A 12,081-nucleotide genomic window follows, 5' to 3' on the forward strand; every position below is an offset into this window, starting at 1 on the left:
TATTTTATTCTTTCAGATCTAAATTTTACTATGATCTCTAAAATTTAGTTCCAGAAACTATATTAAATATTATTAACTAATTACTGATAAAAATAAATAAATTGTGTTGAGACAGTTAAAAAAAAGGAATCATATTTATTTTAGCTTTCAAAAACATACTCAATTTATTTATAAGATGTAAATTTTGTTGGCAACTGAAAATGCCAAATTACAGAAACATCAACTTTATTTAAAATACATAAAAAGGAAATTAAAATGAAAAACATGATAAAGATGAAACTCTCAATTTTAATTTTAATCATTCTTCATTGATTGACCAATTATTCTTTTTTGGAGCAAAAAGCTCAAGAGCTTGGTTTTAGTGTGTTTTCAACATCAATGACGAATCGATATTTGACATCAGCTTTAGCGAGGCGCTCCATTGCAATGTTCACGTAATCCATGGGAACAACTTCAATCTCAGGCTTCACATTATGTTTTGCAGCAAAATCAATCATTTCCTGTGTCTCTTTCAACCCTCCAACCAGACTACCAGCAACAAGTTTTCTTCCTAAAAATAATGAAAATTACTTGTTAACTTCAAAACCTTTTTATGTTGACATATACTAGCATTTGGTCCACCCTAATTTCTTTAATGTTATTCTAATCATTAACTCTTTTTATTTTCTTCTAACTAACAATCAGTTAATAAAATAGTAAATTGACAACGATTAAGAGAGCAAAAAATAAAAATTAAAGAAAGAAACAAATATTGGCTAGTTATGATTAATTTAAAAAGTTAATTTTTAATATTTTCTAGTATCCAAATATGTATAAATAAGAATAAAATAGTGAATTCACAAAGATTAATAAGAGATCAAAAGAAAAAATTAAGGAATAAGAAACATGTTGAGTAATTATTATTGACTTAAAAATTTTGATCTTTTTCCTAATATATAAGAATGTTAGACGAAATTATAATATACAAATAATATTGAATGTTAATAAAATTCTCTTTTACCTGAATTTTCTCTCTTTTTATTTTGCTGATTATCAATTCTTACTCTTAGTTAGATATATCATATTAAAATCTCTAATTATGTTACGTATGTATCAAAATCAATCACCAAAATCAATCACCAAAATTAGTTAATATAAAATACATGTTAAAATATAAATACATATTAAAAATAAATTAAATTACACATGTTCTCCCCATACGCGGGTTTGAGTCTCACCCCTAACTTTAGAAAAAAAACTAAATATATATTTATACACAAATACATTGGTAACTGATTTAGTATACAAATAACATTTTTGTAAAATCTAGAGTAAATGTCCTTTTCGATCCCTAACCATTTGTCCGATGGACTTCCCACCCCCTAAGAAATCTAAACACCCAAATCGGTCCCTATCTACTTTGATATATGTACGTTTCAGTCCCTATCTACTTTGAGTAAATGCCCTTTTCGGTCCCTAACTAGAGACTGGAATGTACATATATCAAAGTAGATAGGGACCGATTTGAGTGTTTAAATTTTTTAGGCTGTGGAAGTCTATCGAGCAAATGGTTAGGACCGAAAATGGTATTTACTCTAAAATCTATTATCCATCATCATCATTTCTACTTCTAGTTACGCATTATATTAGTGTTAAGACATAGCATGTGAAGATATTCTTTATACACTTACCCATAATCAAAGGAAAGGCTGGCACTTCCAGAGGCTTCGAAACTGCCCCAACCATAACAAGTTTTCCATGAGACTTTAGTAAGCCAATTAGAGGTATAATGGAATGAAGAGCAGAAACTGTGTCAATGATGCCATCCAAACTTTCTTTTGCACCCTATAGAATGACAATTGTTAATTCCTCATTGTTCTCTATTTCTAATTAAGACTTTATCTGGTTAAGGAGTAAAAATTAAATGACTAAGTGTGATTTATATTTTACCTCCATCTGCTCTAGATCATGACTAACCAAAAATGAATCAGCTCCCAAATGTATTATTGCTTCGTCCTTTTTATTGGGTGAAGTACTGATCACAGTGACCTTAGCCCCATGGGCTTTGGCAAACTTCACTGCCATATGGCCAAGCCCACCAAGCCCAACTACACCCACATGCAAACCAGGCTTATCAAGCCCATAATATTTAAGAGGGCTATACACTGTAATCCCAGCACAAAGGAGAGGAGCCGCAGCATCAAGAGGTAGCCCTTCAGGAATTCGAATGACAAAGCGTTCATCAACAACCATTGAGTCAGAGTAACCACCATAGGTGGTGGTACCATCGATGTTTTTGGCACCTTGTGTTATAATGTTTTTGGGACAGTAATTCTCAAGATTGTCAATACAATTTTGGCAGGAGCGACAAGATTCCACGAAGTATCCCACACCCACTTTGTCTCCAACTTTGTACTTTTGTACTTTGCTTCCCACCTCTTTCACTATGCCAACTACTTCATGCCTGTTTATTTCACATAAATATTCACATTATTATCTTATACTGAAAATTTGAAATGAATCAGAAGTACAACGAGACAACAAGAATCAAAATTTAATACAAATCACTAATTTTGAAGAAAATCTCATGTCCTAAGTTATTCAAGCTGTGATGTTGATAGTTTGATAAACCAGAAGGGATTAAGAGAGGAAGAAAAATAAGTTCTTCAAAAATTAATTCATAAAGAAGTAGAAACCATACCCGGGGACCATTGGGTAGATGGAATTGCCCCAGTCGTTCTTCACCATGTGCAGGTCCGTGTGGCATATACCACAATACAACACTTTTAATGCAACGTCTTTCTCTCCAATTTCCCTGCAACTTTGAAAATTCATGATCAGCACCCAGTCCATTTTCATTATATTAAGAAAAACAGTGGAGTGAACCTTCTAGAGAAATTGAAAGGGGAGAGAACTCCAGATGAATCCCTTGCTGCCCATCCAAATGCCTTCCTAGGATGCTCAAATTCAGCTTGTGATGATGTTGCCATTTGAATCTATGTTAGTGTATTATTGTATTTATTTCACTTCAAAGGCGTAATAATTATGTTCAAACAAATAAAATTCTGAGTGTGTTGGAGCTAATGAGTATTCTGCTCGTTATTTATAGGCTAAGTGAGATGGTGACTTTTTTTTTTATTTTATCAAATTAGCATAATATGATCCATTAAACTAATTTGAATTCGTTGGGTCACTCATCTGCTTAAACAAGTATTAAAATTTAAATCTCGTATGTTATAATTAATTGACTAACAACAGACTTTTAAATAAAGTTTAGATTCGTGATAAATTACTCCTTTTTTTTTTTCAAAGATATGAAACTCGAACCCGCAACCTTTTAATTGAGTATGGAGAGACTATGTCATTTGAGCTATTACTCATTGGAAATAAATTACTCCTTTTTATTAAGAAAAAAAATTAACATATTATAAACAATTTCACCGTACCAAATAAATAAATAAATAAAGAGGATTTGAATCCGATCCAGTGGGAGAGCGCGACGTGACCAAGTCGACGGAGGATTTGGCCCATGTAAATAAACGGAAAAAAAAAATACTATCAAAGATGAAAAATTGACTTTTACTGTTTTAAACTTTTAATATTATCAGCAGACACTGTCAACGTCTATATAGGTCATTCAATACGTCAACAAGCAAAGTACTAGTATATAAAAGAATTCTGTTATTTTCATTAATCTTTTGGTATATCGTTACTTACAATTTTTTATTATATTGGATATAGAAGTAATTGGTGAGAAAAAATAAATTTAATAATATGCATTAATTTCAAAGAAAAAAAATACATATTTTTTAAAGTGCACAAAAAAAAACAGTAAAGTAATTTGTATAGAAAGATTCCAAAAATAAAAAATGTTATTTGTATTTTGTGAGGTAACATACACCATGCATCTTAAATGATAAAGAATTGCTAACAAAAATGGTATAAAATGTTAGCCGCCCCCGGGGTAAGACGTTGACAAGTTTACAACTAAAAAGGAGACATATTTCTGGTAATAAAATTGTATAATAACGCAGCCCTCTTTATGATTTAATATACATCGATATCTATGAAGAAACAAAATCATAGTCTGTATACTCGATGAGTTATAACTCAAATGGCATAGTCTTTTCATACTCAATTAAGAGGTTGCGGGTTCGAGTCTCCTATCTTTAGTAAAAAAAAAAAAAAAAAAAAACCTCACAGATGAGTACAAACTCTTAGTGCATCACAGCACTTACTAAATATCTTAACAGCACTTATTAGCCTTAGAAAGCCATTATTGTCTTCCCTTAAGATTTGTGAACCTGAGAGATTCAAATGGCAGCATTACAACATGAATTTGAGCATCCCAACAAGGCTTTCGGATGGGCAGCAAGAGATTCTACTGGTTTTCTTTCCCCTTTTAACTTCTCAAGAAGGTTCATTCACTCTACCTTATTTGAACTGAATAAGTTTCGTTTCGTAGTGAGTAATTTGTTAGATCTAATTATGATTATGATTGCCCAAAAGAAGAGAGGATTTAATGAATGTCCAATTTAATTATTTCAGGGAAACGGGTGAGAAAGATGTGACCTTGAAAATATTGTACTGTGGAATATGCCACACTGACCTTCACTTGTCCAGGAACGACTTCGGCGTTTCCATTTATCCATTAGTACCAGGGTATCTTTCATTCCTAATTCATAGTATAGAAAAATTCTTATACCATATTCAGAAATGATCTATATCTTTTACACATAATAATCTAAAAAGCTTAAGGTACAGACTAGAGAGGAAAGAGCAACTTGAAATTAAAATGGATTTTCTTATGTTCTGTCTCAGAAATAAATAACCAGAGATATCAACTACTAAGAAAATCCTTGATGATAATGATATACAGGCATGAGATAGTTGGGGAAGTAACAGAGGTGGGAAGCAAGGTAGAAAAGTTCAAGATTGGGGACAAAGTGGGTGTTGGAACCATGGTTGACTCGTGCCGTTCATGCCAAAGCTGTGTTGACAACCTTGAGAGTTATTGTCCAAAAAAGATTCCCACCTATGGATTTAAGAATGTCGACGGCACCACCACATACGGAGGCTTTTCCGACACCATGGTAGCCCACGAGGACTTCGTGATTCGAATTCCCCACGGACTACCACTTGATGCAGCCGCTCCTCTGCTCTGTGCTGGGATTACAGTTTATAGCCCCCTCCGGTACTTCGGACTCGATAAGCCCGGTTTACATCTTGCTGTGGTTGGTCTTGGCGGCTTAGGCCACCTCGCTGTCAAGTTCGCCAAAGCTTTTGGCGCTAAGGTCACGGTTGTTAGTACATCGCCTCATAAAAAGAAGGAGGCGTTGGAAAATTTGGGAGCTGACTCCTTTGTCATAAGCACTGACCAAGATCAGATGCAGGTATATTAGAGATATAATTATTTATGTTGTTTATTTTTATCGATTTAAATTTTTGCGATGAGTGACACTATTGACAAATAAATAAAAATATTATTACATGCATTATTTTGTGGTATAGATTTGGTATTGACAATTTGTGTTTTATAGCTTATAAAGAAATGTGTAATTCTTCATTTTGCAGGGTGTTATTGGTACAATGGATGGTATTATTGACACGATTTCTGCAGATCATCCTTTGTTACATTTGCTTGGAATGTTGAAGTCTCATGGAAAGCTTGTATTGGTTGGTGCAGTAGCGAAGCTAGAGCTGCCAGTGTTTCCTTTAATCATGGGTAAGCATAAAAATAAAAAAAAAATCTGTATTTTTTATGACTAAGTAATTAATAAAATATTTGCTAGTAGCTATGAAGTTGTTCAAGTGTTTTTCATAACGTGGCAGGGAGAAAAATAGTAGCTGGTAGTAGCGTTGGAGGGTTAAAGGAGACTCAAGAAATGATTGACTTTGCGGCTCATCATAATGTAAAAGCTGACATTGAAGTCATTCCTGTTGACTATATCAACACAGCAATGGACCGTCTTCACAAAGCAGATGTGAAATATAGATTTGTCATTGATATCGGAAACACACTCAAGTCTAGCTCTTAAGCTTTGCTGTACTTAATTAAATTTCTGCAAAATGAACCATGCCCAAAAATAATAAGAAATGAATTAGTATGACAACTTTTAGTTTTATTACTGTCATCTATCATTGAGGTTCCAAATTATTATGTATTTGTGTGATTTCATATCTTAAATAAAAGGATGGTTTGTTCGTGATCTGGGATTATTGGAGTTATTCCTCTAACTACAAATCAAAGTTTTTATACGTTACTCTTTATTAATGATTTATGAGCGGTTTCAAATGCAAATTGGTTACTTTAATTGGTTTGTGTATTGACAACATAAAATTCTGTAAGAAGAGATTTATGAGCTGTGCTCACATGATGGTAATTCCGTAATTGCACCAGTATGTGGCAATACTGAACAATAAAATTATTGTCAGATTTACACATGCATCGTTCGAGAAGATTATTGGAAATAATTAAAGAGCCTTGGAACTTTTCTATTAGTCATTAAAAGTCAATAAACCAATCTATAATATGATTAGAGCTCTTGTTAAGCATATTTTTGTATTTTATTTCAAATGCAAATTAGTTGCTTGAATATATAAATAAGAGAATTCGGTGATAAATATAAAGATAGAGACAAAAAAAATTCTTTCTATCTTAAGATATAAATTTTTGTATTTTTTGTACCTTTCTTAAAGAAGTACAAATCAAAGACATAATATTTTTTCTGTTTCTATCCAAAATAATTAAAATATCGATTTTATTATTAAAATCTTTTCGGATTACGTATTGAATAAATCAATCAATTATGAACATTTTTACAAATTAAACATTTTAAAATTTAAATTAGGGAGTCACTTAGATAAAGACGTTTGAAACGTTTTTTTTTAAGATATTTTTTAATAATTAAAATTTAACACATATAATCGATTAAACCTTGTATTATTTTTGTCAAAATTAATCCAAACAAATTAATTTGACCGAAAAAATAGTGAATTAAATTTTGAACGGTGTAAATTAATATTATTTTTTATAAAAAATTACTACAATATCCTATTATAGAAAATAACTAAAATACTTCTGGTTCGACCGTTTAATTCTCCATATCTTCGGTAAAAAAAAAAACATGTATTTTATTCAAGATAATCCACAAAATATAAAACAAAGTTGACAATTGAAATTCCCATGAAAAGTAGGAAGCTAAGAGGCAGCACTATATTCTTCCATTATTATTGTTGTTTAATCTCTTCAAAAAATGATGATCAAGAGTAAAGAAGGCTTAAGAGCTTTGTTTTAGAGTATTTCCAATGTCAATGACGAAGCGATATTTCACATCTGCTTTGATGAGGCGCTCCATTGCTTCGTTCACATAATCAATAGGAATGAGCTCGATGTCAGGTTTCACATTGTGTTCTGCAGCAAAATCAATCATCTCCTGAGTCTCTTTTAACCCTCCGATACCACTACCGGCTATTAACTTTCTACCTGCATATTAAGAATCATACATATTTATCTTTTGATATCAAAATTTTGTTTATATATATATAGAGAGACACACACACACACACGTACTTACCCATAAGTAATGGAATGATTGGCAGTTCTAGAGGCTTCTCAGGTGCTCCAACCATTACAAGTTTTCCATGTGACTTTAATAAACCAATGAGAGGCACGAGAGAATGAACAGCTGAAACTGTATCAATGATACCATCCAAAGTTTCCTTTGCAGCCTAAATAAGCAAAAAAGTTGTCAGATTTATGACTTCTTCTTTGGTTATATACATCATCAGTTACTTTTGTACTAGTAATCTCATAATCTTATCGTAGAAACTTACCTGCAGTTGTTATCATGTGAAGTTAACAGTTGAAAAACGATAATTAACAGTTTAGTCAAATCATTTAACAGTTATCGACTATCAACTTTACATAAAAACAATTGTATAGTCAGTCTTCGCGTAATCTCATATACCTGCATCTGATCTTGGTCGCGACTTATCAAAAAAGAATCAGCTCCTAAATGTTGCATTGCTTCCTGTTTTTTGTTGGGTGAGGTACTAATTACAGTGACTTTAGCCCCAAAAGCCTTGGCAAATTTGACCGCCATGTGGCCTAACCCACCAAGACCAACGACACCAACATGCAAGCCAGGTTTGTCTAGTCCAAAATATCTGAGAGGGCTATACACTGTGATCCCAGCACATAGCAGAGGAGCAGCAGCATCAAGAGGTAACTCATTTGGAATTCGAACCACAAAGTGCTCATCAACAACCATTGAGTCAGAGTAACCTCCATATGTGATGGTTCCATCGCTGGATTTTGCACCGTATGTTAGAGTATATGAGGAGCAATAATTTTCAAGATTATCACTACAGTCTTGACAGGTTCGGCACGATTGAACCAAGCATCCCACGCCGACTCTGTCTCCAATTTTATACTTTTGAACCTTGCTTCCCACTTGTGTCACTACACCAACAACTTCATGCCTGTGAATATTTCCAACATAAATAACTTGTTATATCTAACAATGCAAGTAGAATTAAGCAAAGAAAGTAGAAAGCATATATACCCAGGGACCATAGGATAGATGGAGAAGCCCCATTCGTTCTTCACCATGTGCAGATCCGAGTGACAAATTCCACAGTACAACACTTTGAATGCCACATCCTTGTCACCGGTTTCTCTGAAAATTTATGACAAAAACCAAAGCTTAATATATAAATAAGAAAATAGGTAACAAGCATGCATCTTGTTGTAACATGCAGTAGTGAAGGAACCTTCTAGAGAAATGGAAAGGGGATAGATGACCGGAGGGATCCCTGGCAGCCCAACCGAAAGCCTTCTTAGGATGCTCGAATTCAGGTACTTGTGTTGCTGCCATTTGGAAGAGAGTAACACTGATTAACTGATTAGTGATCTTAACGATGATGGTGATGGAGGATAAAACCAAGAGCGCTATTTATAAGTGCGGCAGTGAAAGAGTATTGACGTCTTTCATGACGCTATTATGACGACTTAGATTACGAATCTACTCTACTTTATTATCATTGATTCATTGTATTGGAATTCTAAACTGTGTTCTTTAATTCATTGACTTCATGCCAAGTCAAAGTTACGTTCGTTATTGATCGTTACTTTTAACGTAACTGGAAAATATACCTTCTATTTTATATAGAAAGAAAAAATTTATTTACTATAAAAAAAAAAAAAAATCTTCTCATTATTTTTATTAGTGTTTTAAAGATTTTACATTTTCTTAAATATTATCATATTCTTTTCGGAAGAAACCACTTTTTATTTTTTTGTTAAGATTATCATATTTTCATCAATTTTGTGGGTGTAAATTTTGGATACAATAAATAAGTACTGTATAGCGTTGTCTATGTTGAAAAATGGTTTCTTCTCCTTCAACGTGGACGCCAGAGATACATTAATAGTAGCCAATAATATTCAATAATTAATCATAAAAAAGAAAATAGCATTGCGAATATATCGCATTTCAGTTGGATCAAGGTGCCTGAGTTCTTAGTTTCCATTTCTTAGATATTTTGTTTAAATTTTAATTTTCATGAGCCCCTGATAAACAATAATACTGGTGATTATATTATAGTATGAGTTCAAGTGTGGAACCATCTTTTTTTTTTCAGTTAATATCAATTAATTTTTTTAAATTATTTTATTTTAAATTCTAAATTTCAAATCTAATTCTAAACCTTAAACTTTTTCAAAAAATATAAATTAAAAAATTACAAATATCAAATAATGAAGGAATTAATTCTCTATATTTATTCCTACAATATTTATCGATTTCACAATACTACATTAATTTCATTTAATCTACAATAACCGTGAATCAGTTTTCGTTCGGATCAAGGTGTACGTGCTTCAATCTTCTTTGTTCATCAGAATATTTATTTAAATCTCAACTATAAGGATTATCTCAACTATATATGGGTATTTGATTTTATACTATTTTCAATATTTATGATTGTCTATAGATATTAATGAATCATTGAGAAAAAAATCATGGCATTTAATTACAAGTAATTTCTAATAATATATATATGAAATAAATATTTTAAATTTGTATTTTCTATATTTATTATTCTAAGGATTAAGTATTTGATCCCTAACGTAGAGGTCGAAAATTTATTTCATTTCCGACTTTTTTTCGCTACAAAATGGTCCTAAATGTTTCAGTTTGTTTTAAAATCGTCATTCGGACGAAAATATCATTCACCTTCTTCCCCAAAATCAACCAGAAACAAAAGCAGAACCTGAAGCTGAACCAGAAGCGGAAGAACAGTAGAAGCAACATCAATGAAACAACAACAACCAGACGAAGAAGAACAATAGTATAATAACAATGGATCATGTATACAGTTAACTATTAATAGAAATTCAATAACCTAAACTAATTCTATCAAACCTAAGCTAATTCAACAACAACAACAACAATTTAGCAGCAACTTTCAACAATTCAATAACCTAAGCTAATTCTATCATATCCACCTAAATCAACTAACAAAATATCAAAATCCAGCTACACTAATCCAAAATCAAATCAAGGAACTAACACTCATAAAAAACAGAAATTGAAAGCAAAATGGTAACTTAGATTATGAAAATAGAAAATAGAAAATAGAAAGGAGGGGAAATGGGAGGCAGTGGTGGAGCGCCGCCGGCGGTCTGGGAATGACGAGAAGGGGTTGAAAGGAGGGGAACGGGCAGTGGTGGCTCTGGTTCCTTCTGCGACAGCGATTGAGGGAGGCAGCCGCGAGATGGTGCGAATGGACAGTGGGAAAGAAGGTCTCCACGTTGCTACGCGGTGGTGAAGCAAGGAAGGCTCGCCGACGGTGAGCTCTGATCCGAGGAGGTCCGAGATAGGGAAGGAAAGAAGGAGGGGAGAGGGTTGCGGTGCCTCTGGGGTAAGCGTGAAGGGGAGAGGAGCAGCGGTGGCGGCGGCCCTTCCCCTTCCCCCTCTTTTGAACCAACTCCCCCCTCCCCCAAGCGTGCGTGATTCCCTTCCCAGTTCTCCCTTTCCCCTTTTCCCCTTATTCAACGTTTTTTTTTTTTTTTAAGTTAGGGGTATTTTTAGAATAAAAATTAAAAATTTAGTAAAAAGAACGATTTTAAAATAAACTAGAACCTTCTTGATCATTTTGTAGCGAAAAAATTGGAGATGAAATAAATTTTTGGCCTCTACGTTAGGGACCAAAATCGTACTTAACCCTTATTCTAACGAGAAAACACTATGATTATACTACCATGTATGTTAATGGATGGAAATGAAGACAGTTTGAAAGCCAATACTTTCCAACTAAAATGCAGTGAATTTTATTATTTAATTCAAATTTTTGTTTTTTGTGTCTGAACAAAAATTAAAGAAACTAAACAAAAAAAAAAAAAAGATACACAAGAGACCTCTATAACCCAAGCAACATCTCGATTTTGAAAAAGAGTTTCGACAATGTTACAAAGAGGATCAAACCACTCAACGTACTGATTCTGACTCCAAGCTCCGAGTTTTGCCATTAGATCGGTCACCCTATTTCTCTCTCGAAGTACTAGGCTAAAATGAACCTCCCACTCCGTGCCAAGCATTTCGCACCACCAGATTCGCATCTTCCCTATCTTCTGAAGTAGGTTAACTCTGAGCAACAATGAATGCTTTTTTTGAATCTGTTTCGCACACAATCTTCTTTAAACCATGTTCCCACGCTAAAACCATCCCTCTCCATATTGCAAAGAGTTCGGATCTTTTGATGCTCCAAATTGAAATTCTCCCTAAACAATTTTTTATCCAAACACCTTCATTATTTCTAATCACACACTCAAAACCTGAATTTTGAGCTTCCAAAAAAATACTAGAATCACATTTGACTTTCAAAAAATTAAACTGAGAAAGTTTTCAATTTACATTTTTGGACAAAGATAGATGACGAAATTAAATCTGAGCCTTATCTAACTCCATCTTCCATCTTCTAGCTAAGATCACAACTTTATATTGTGTCCAAATTTTATATGGATTAAAGATTTTCTGATTTCGATGCCTCCAGATCCACCAAATGCCAAAAAAAAAAAATTTTTTTGTTTCAAAACAA

The 12,081-nt window shown here is 33.0% G+C and overlaps 3 protein-coding genes across 4 annotated transcripts; 1 reads left to right on the top strand and 2 right to left on the bottom strand.

Moving 5' to 3' along the window:
• On the bottom strand, nt 211–3,077 carry LOC107642290 (probable mannitol dehydrogenase 3). Its single transcript, XM_016345596.2, has 5 exons — nt 2,866–3,077; nt 2,681–2,794; nt 1,930–2,443; nt 1,671–1,824; nt 211–550 (listed from the first exon to the last, which is right to left on the bottom strand). The coding sequence occupies exons 1-5, from the start codon at nt 2,967–2,969 to the stop codon at nt 345–347; spliced, it is 1,092 nt and encodes a 363-aa protein (XP_016201082.1). The 5' UTR covers nt 2,970–3,077; the 3' UTR covers nt 211–344.
• Nucleotides 4,176–6,190, top strand: LOC107642294 (probable mannitol dehydrogenase). 2 transcript variants are annotated; one of them, XM_021122734.1, is made up of 5 exons: nt 4,176–4,397; nt 4,528–4,674; nt 4,769–5,372; nt 5,554–5,704; nt 5,812–6,190. In XM_021122734.1, exons 1-5 carry the CDS (start codon nt 4,297–4,299, stop codon nt 6,015–6,017), a joined length of 1,209 nt encoding a protein of 402 aa, XP_020978393.1. In that variant the 5' UTR covers nt 4,176–4,296; the 3' UTR covers nt 6,018–6,190. The 2 variants fall into 2 exon arrangements, with proteins under 2 accessions (XP_020978393.1, XP_016201087.1); XM_016345601.1 differs by having other exon boundaries at nt 4,528–4,641; nt 4,859–5,372.
• On the bottom strand, nt 7,257–8,931 carry LOC107642291 (probable mannitol dehydrogenase). Its single transcript, XM_016345597.2, has 5 exons — nt 8,755–8,931; nt 8,547–8,660; nt 7,950–8,463; nt 7,557–7,710; nt 7,257–7,465 (listed from the first exon to the last, which is right to left on the bottom strand). The coding sequence occupies exons 1-5, from the start codon at nt 8,856–8,858 to the stop codon at nt 7,260–7,262; spliced, it is 1,092 nt and encodes a 363-aa protein (XP_016201083.1). The 5' UTR covers nt 8,859–8,931; the 3' UTR covers nt 7,257–7,259.

This window comes from Arachis ipaensis, chromosome B05, assembly GCF_000816755.2.
Source record: "Arachis ipaensis cultivar K30076 chromosome B05, Araip1.1, whole genome shotgun sequence".
Classification (NCBI taxonomy): domain Eukaryota; kingdom Viridiplantae; phylum Streptophyta; class Magnoliopsida; order Fabales; family Fabaceae; genus Arachis; species Arachis ipaensis.

Bases quoted from the DNA above. Each gene is read 5' to 3' on its own strand.
- LOC107642290 (XM_016345596.2), bottom strand. From the start codon at position 2,969: ATGGCAACATCATCACAAGCTGAATTTGAGCATCCTAGGAAGGCATTT. The intron at 2,795-2,865 runs GTTCACTCCACT...TCAAAGTTGCAG, and splicing joins CCTTTCAATTTCTCTAGAAG to GGAAATTGGAGAGAAAGACG. The intron at 1,825-1,929 runs GTAAAATATAAA...GTCATTCTATAG, and splicing joins ATGATCTAGAGCAGATGGAG to GGTGCAAAAGAAAGTTTGGA.
- LOC107642291 (XM_016345597.2), bottom strand. From the start codon at position 8,858: ATGGCAGCAACACAAGTACCTGAATTCGAGCATCCTAAGAAGGCTTTC. The intron at 8,661-8,754 runs GTTCCTTCACTA...ATAAATTTTCAG, and splicing joins CCTTTCCATTTCTCTAGAAG to AGAAACCGGTGACAAGGATG. The intron at 7,466-7,556 runs GTAAGTACGTGT...CTTAATATGCAG, and splicing joins AATCATTCCATTACTTATGG to GTAGAAAGTTAATAGCCGGT.
- LOC107642294 (XM_021122734.1), top strand. From the start codon at position 4,297: ATGGCAGCATTACAACATGAATTTGAGCATCCCAACAAGGCTTTCGGA. The intron at 4,398-4,527 runs GTTCATTCACTC...TAATTATTTCAG, and splicing joins CCTTTTAACTTCTCAAGAAG to GGAAACGGGTGAGAAAGATG. The intron at 5,705-5,811 runs GTAAGCATAAAA...ATAACGTGGCAG, and splicing joins AGTGTTTCCTTTAATCATGG to GGAGAAAAATAGTAGCTGGT.